The 6,655-nt window shown below is 45.6% G+C and overlaps 1 protein-coding gene across 1 annotated transcript; it reads right to left on the reverse strand.

Annotated features, from left to right (window-relative positions):
* LOC109709375 (transcription termination factor MTERF4, chloroplastic) lies at positions 4,013 to 6,175 on the reverse strand. The gene has a single exon (XM_020231583.1). The coding sequence runs from the start codon at positions 5,952 to 5,954 to the stop codon at positions 4,407 to 4,409; it is 1,548 nt and encodes a 515-aa protein (XP_020087172.1). The 5' UTR covers positions 5,955 to 6,175; the 3' UTR covers positions 4,013 to 4,406.

The following is a 6,655-nucleotide window of genomic DNA, read 5'->3' on the forward strand; positions in this document are numbered from 1 at the left end:
AGGACACAAAAAAAAAGTGTTAGAAAATAAAAAAAGGAAAATTTTAATTTAATTTTAATTTAATTTAAATTTGAAATTCAAAAAAAAAATTTTAAATTTAATTTTTTTTTTTTTTTTTTTGTATGCGGTCCACAACACTCAGGCTCGCATCTACGGCGGATCGCACCCCTGCGCCCGCGTCCATTCCCGCTCGCCCGTGCCCGCTCGCACCCGCACACGCACCCGCTCGCCTCCGGCGCCCGCGCACAAATTTAAATTATAAATTTAAATTAAATTTATTTTAATTTTATTTTTATATTTTTTTGTAGGTGGCCCAAAACACTCAGGTCCGCATCCGCGCCGGCTCGCGCCTCTGTACCCGCGTTAAATTTAAATTTTTTTTTTTTTATGTGGCCCAAAACACTCGGGCCCGCATCCGCGCCGGCTCGCGCCCCTGCGCCCGCACCCACTCCTGCTTGCCCGCGACCACTCGCGCAACCGCACATGCCCGCTCGCCCGCTCACGCCCACGCACAAATTTAAATTTTAAATTTAAATTAAATTTAAAATTTAAAATTTTTTTTCTATATGCATCCCAGGACACAAAAAAAAGTATTAGAAAATGAAAAAAAGGAAAATTTAAATTTAATTTAAATTTTAAATTTTAAATTTTTTTTTTTCTGTATGCATCCCAGGACACAAAAAAAAAAAAAAAAAAGTGCTAGAAAAGGAAAAAAAAGGGCAAAAAAGAAAGCAAGAAAGAGAGAGAGGAGTGGGTCACAGGAAAAAAAAAGAAAAAAAGAAAAAGAAAAAAAACCCCAAAATAAAGCCGCGCGCAGGCTCGCATCCGAGCCGGCTCGGGGGCGCGCCGGCTCGCCCGTGCGCCGGCGCCCGCTCACGCTCAACGCCCGCTCAGGCTCGCGCGCGCCCGCGCACGCACGCCTGCACGCCCGCTCGCCCGCCAGCGCCCTCGCCCTCGCCCTCGCCCTCGCCCTCGCCCTCGCCCGCCCGCGCCGCTCGCGCCCACCCCCGCCCGTCGGCGCCCGCTCGCCCGCCCTCCCCCGCTCGCGCAGATTGCGGAGGGCCCTGCCGTACCCCTTTAGGATTCCCTCGCGCCAGCCCGCGCCGGCTCGCGCCCTCGCGCCCGCGCCACCCCGCGCCGGCTCGCGCCCGCCCCCGCTCGCGGAAAACGCGGAGGAGGCTGCCGTACCCCTTTTAGGATCCCCGATTCAAAAGGTTATATAGATTCTAGGGTTAAATGCATACAGGTCCCTGCAAACATAGTCAATTGCGGAAATATCCCTGCAAAACGGAAACTCCATAAGTTATCCCTGCAAAAGTCTAAAGTTATGCAGATATGTCCCTGCCGTTAAGGACTGTTAGAAAATTTTCGTTAACCACGGTTAAAGTACTTAACCATGGTTAATTATAAGGTAAATTTACGATCCTACCCTTCTTCTTCTTCCTCATCTTCTTCTTCCCTCTTCTTCATCGCCGACGAGGGCGGCGGCGGCAGCGACGGCGGCGACGACGGCGGCGACGGCGAACCCTCTCTCTTTCTTTTCCTCCTTCTTCCTCTCCCTCTTCCCTTTTCTCCCTTCTTCTTCCTCTCCCTCTTCCTCTTCCCTCTTCTTTATCGCCGGCGAGGGAGAAGATGCGACGGCGGCGGCGAACCCTCTCCCTCTCCCTCTTCTTCTTCCTCCCCCTCTTTCTTTTCCTCTTCCTCTTCCTCTTCCCTCTTCTTCGTCGCCGGCGAGGGAGGAGATGCGGCGGCGAACCCTTTCTCTCTTCATCTTTCTCTTCCCTCTTCCTCTCTTTCTTCCTCTTCCCTTTTTTTCTTCCTCTCATTCTTTCTCTTCCCTCTTCTTTGTCCCCGGCGAGCTCGACCCGCGCCGTCGCCGCCATCCGTTCCGGCAGCCCGAAGAGGAAGAAGAAGAGAAAGAGAGGGGGAAGATACTTTTGGAGGGATATATTTGTGAGGGCAAAATGGTCATTTCACATGAAAACTGTTAAAAAATAAACAGTTCTCTAACAGATGTTAATCAGAGGGATCTGCATAACTTTAGACTTTTGCAGGGATAACTTATGAAGTTTCCGTTTTGCAGGGATATTTCCGCAATTGACTATGTTTGCAGGGACCTGTATGCATTTAACCCTAGATTCTAATACCACTGAGGAAAAAAATAAATAAAAGACTGAAATAAAATTCCATAGTATTTTTTTCCACAGTAATCGGAAGGCCTACCCAAACAAACTCCCCACAAGTTATACCACCTACAATTTTATTAGGCATTATTTCTCTGCAAGCACAAGTATAATTTCTCCCATTAGATATATCACCTACAATTAGGCAATATCTCTGCAAGCACAACTATAATTTCTCGGCAAGCACCATAGAACACTCTTATTTTCTCAACAAGCACCATGGATTAACCATACCAGCCAGCATTTCGTGAAGTATCACTTATTAACATAAAAATAAGAAAATATGCAGAAAATCCAAAATTGGCAACAAATATAGCTCCTCCATTTGAACCGGTGATATCGACACAATGAGGGAAACAAAACAAAAAACTGAGGGAAACAAAACAAAAAACTATCACAAAACCTAATGAATAACCAGAAACAAAATAGATCACAGAGCTGGCAAAGGCGCTTTTGATTGACTACCAAATATTATCAGTTTAGCAGAGAAAAGGAATCCTACTTTGGGATTCATAGCGGCCTGTGCAGCATTAGAGGCATACGAGGATGAGAAACCTGACTTGGGAATCGGGACAGTTAGGGTTTGTTTTCGTTGTGATAATTAATTCCTTAATTAAATTGCTAAAAACATCCTCAACAAAGAAGTATTATGACTCCACTTAACAAAGAAAGGCAGTGAGTGAGTTTTCCTTTCCGAGTAGGCAAGTCATCGATCGGTTCACTGTTTAGGCGGCTGCACACTTCACCATATTGGCTATCTTACATGATATCAGGCAGTTAGAGATCAAATTTCCTTCTCTGGTTGAGAAGATGGACTAAGGTACAATGAAAGTGAAAGAAATCTGCAATAGATCAAATACTATTTCGAAAGGAAGTGGCACAACACGCCCTAAGCAAGGAGAATCGATAGCTCTAAAAGAAGTTAGCAAAGATACTGCAGGGCATAGAATGAATATAAAACTGCACGTGGCTAATGAATAAAAAAATATTTCATTTTCCCTCGCATATCTAAAATAATGTTCTAGAATGCAGTCTATGTAACCGCACATGCGGCCGAATATACGGTGAAGACGGTGAATCGCACCACATATTGTCTAGGCCACCAATATGCGGTGGTCCGCATATTGTTTACAAGCCCATATAATTTGTTTTTAAATAACGGGTTGGGTTTTAGCCATATTCAAATGTCGCATCATTGAGATCCAACCTAAGGCATTTAAAGGAGGCAAAAAAAGAAGAAATTTTGGTTATTCATTAACAACAATTATACATCTAAATGTTGGCGTATACTTTTTATTTGGTATATTTGTTTGTGTAGATATTAAATTATGTAGATTTCTCAGATAACTAAGAATTGTTAATGACAGTTTAAGGAAAAAAAAAAAAAAAAACTATTACTCATCATGCATTTTAGCTAATTTTTAGTGCATTAATTTATTTCTAACTTTTAACAGACATGATTATATACTTTTGTAATGATATGTACCTTTTTTAGTACTTTTAATAGCTATACATATGCATAATTATATGTTTTTTGTAATTAATTTGCAAGTAATTTGCAGGTTTCCAAGCGCTCTCAAGGGTTCCTCATCTGCAAGCCGAGAACCCAATGAAACATAGAACTAGTTGAAATAAAACAAGTTTCAGTGGCCCGTGCATTCGATAGTAGAAGAATTCCACCATCAAATTCCAAGTCCTGAGGAGAGCCAAAGAAAGGATAGTGCTAACCATTATAAAAGGAGGGTTAAATCTGTTTTATGACGCTAAAATACAGGATACCTAAAGTAAACTGATGCAAAGAGAATGCAAATTGTTAGAGTGACGCATAATTTCAAACTGAGGACACATTAGAAATTCTTGTTTCGCAAGAGAACTTATGCATGCATGTTGAGCAATATATATATTCTTCGGAATGAATTATTCCTGTGGAACCAGTGATCAACTTTTTGAAAAATGCAGGAATAATGAATTTTCTTTCGTCCGCCTTTCTCTCATATGCTGACAACGCCTTTCTCTCATATAGACAGCAAAGTATCATGAATAACAATTTGTACCTCTGAGTGTTGATGTAGTAAATCGTCTTGCATTATGGGCCTGGAGCATTCAACGATCAAGAGAATTTGCCGATTTTACTTTGCTGAGGACATATAACATCTTCCTGACAAAAGTAAAGCCTCATTGGAGAGATTGTGACTTGAAAGTAGTGGCCATGGTAATAATTTATCAAAAGGAGTCATCATCACTATCTTCATAATCAGCATCTTCATCGCACTCAGAACCAGACTCATCTTCTTCCCTGGGCTGTAACAGAGTTTTCATGTCAAACACCGGTTCTGCTTCTACTTCCTCAATCCCAATAGAATCGTACTGCATCCGCTCTTCAAACTTTGCATCACTGCAATTAAGCATCCATCCAAGAGAGCACTTCAGGCCCTTCTTGACTATCATCTGATTCCTGGGTCGTATTGTGGACTCCAGACCGTACGTAAAGAAAGCAGGGAAATCGACCAGTTCCTCTAAATCCCTATCCATCTCACTATGGAAATACTCGAAGCTCATCTTCATAATATCCAGATTCAAAGCAAGCAACTGCGGACACCCGATAACCATCTTACTCACCTGCTTCAACAAAAACCCACAGCTTTTCAAGAACTCAACATGCTTCAATATGGCGGAGCGGCTGAGACTAACAGCCTGAGGCATCTTCTCGATCACCCTCCCGAATTCATCACGATCCACGAGAACGCTCGATTCGAACAAGCTCTGCTGTGCGGCAAGCTTAGCCCTCAGCTCCATTCCTAATATATCCGGATACTGCGCCACCACAGAAGCTAAAGACTCCTCTTTTATGCCAAACTCGACGAGAGCCCCCACATTGGGCTTCACTTGATCTTCCAAGCTGAACCCTAGAATGTGCGGCCTTTTCTCGATCAATCTCGCGACGGCGAGCGTCGGCAAACCGATGCCCTCAAGGTGCTCGACGAAAGGCTTGATCACCCTCCCCACCCGCATACCCAGAACTTCCGGATAGCGGGTGAGAACGCCGCCCAACTCTCTCCGCGCCACTCCGATCCCTATTAAATAAGCCACTGACGTGCTCATAGTACCCTCCAATTTGAACCCCAGAAGCTCGGGATAGCGCTCGAGCACGCGGGGGACGTGGGCGGGCTTGATGTCCATCCCTTGCAGGTACTTGACGACGGGGGCGAGGTCGACGACGACGCTGGCGTGGAGAACCTGCGGGTAGCGGCGGAGGAAGTCGGTGAGGGCGGAGCGGCGCACGCCGATCTTGCCGAGGTAGTCGAGGACGGGGACCATGTTCTTCTTGACGCTGCAGCCGAGGACGAGGGGGTAGGCGTTGATGTCGGCGACGGAGAGGCCGAGGGAGCGGAGGAAGTCGACGCGCTCGCGCATGACGTCGACGGTGGCGGGGAGCTCGAGGCCGTCGAGCTCGTCGGGGACGACGCCGAGGGAGCGGAGGAAGTCGTACACCTGGGCGCGGGTGGCGGCGCGGGCGGCCTTCATCTCGGCGAGGCTGGGCCGGGCGTAGAGGGAGGACGCCCGAGGGGGGTTGCTCTTGGCCTGTTCCGATTTGCGCCGCGGCGGAGGAGGGTGGCGGGCCGGAGCAGATGGTGCCGACGCGGCGGCGGAGATTGTTCTGCAGTATAGGATTTTGAGGGGTGCTTGGTGGTGGTGGTGGTGGTGCGGGGTGAGGCGGGGGAAGCAGGGGATGGGGGGTTTGGGGTGGGAGGAGAAGAGGAGGGCCTTCATTGCTGTGTTGTGTGATAAGCCGCTGGCTCGCACAATTCTTTCTCTCTTTTGTGGAATTGATAAGTGAAGCGATGAGGCAATGGGGATGATAAAGAGCTAACGAAGGGGAGAAGACGGCGGGCCTCAGCATTCACCTCTCTCGGCCGGGGGCAGCAGGCTGCGCGGACAGTAAACGATCGATTAGATATTTGGAGAGCCAGCGAATTTGCTAAAAGAGGCCGTGGTTTTATCAATTTTCTCAGAACCTCCTAACCCATTATCCAACCGGGGTTTCACGATTGAGTTTTTTTTTTTTTTTTTGGGAAAACTTCAAAAAAACCCCACGTGGTTTCGTTGTTTCTCACTTTGCCCCCCTGTGGTTTAAAATGTATCAAATTGTCTCCATGTGATTTCGTTTTTATCTTTTCGGTAGCTTTTTCGTTAATATTTCATTAAATTATATACAAAAAACTTCAGATACCCATCTAGATTTATCAAATATTTACTTTAGTACCCTTTAATTTTAACTTTATCACTGATTTAAGAAAAAAAATAATGAAATTGATAAGAAAAAGAGAAAAAAGAAACCACGGGGGGGCAAATTGATACATTTTAAGGAAAAGTCTACCTGTACTCCTATAGAAAGGTGTATATCCTACAACTATCAGATCCAATGGCTGATATTAATCCACTAGCACAGTAGCTTCTAACCTCACACCTTT

The sequence above is a fragment of the Ananas comosus genome, linkage group 4, assembly GCF_001540865.1.
Source record: "Ananas comosus cultivar F153 linkage group 4, ASM154086v1, whole genome shotgun sequence".
In the NCBI taxonomy this organism is placed as follows: Eukaryota; Viridiplantae; Streptophyta; class Magnoliopsida; order Poales; family Bromeliaceae; genus Ananas; species Ananas comosus.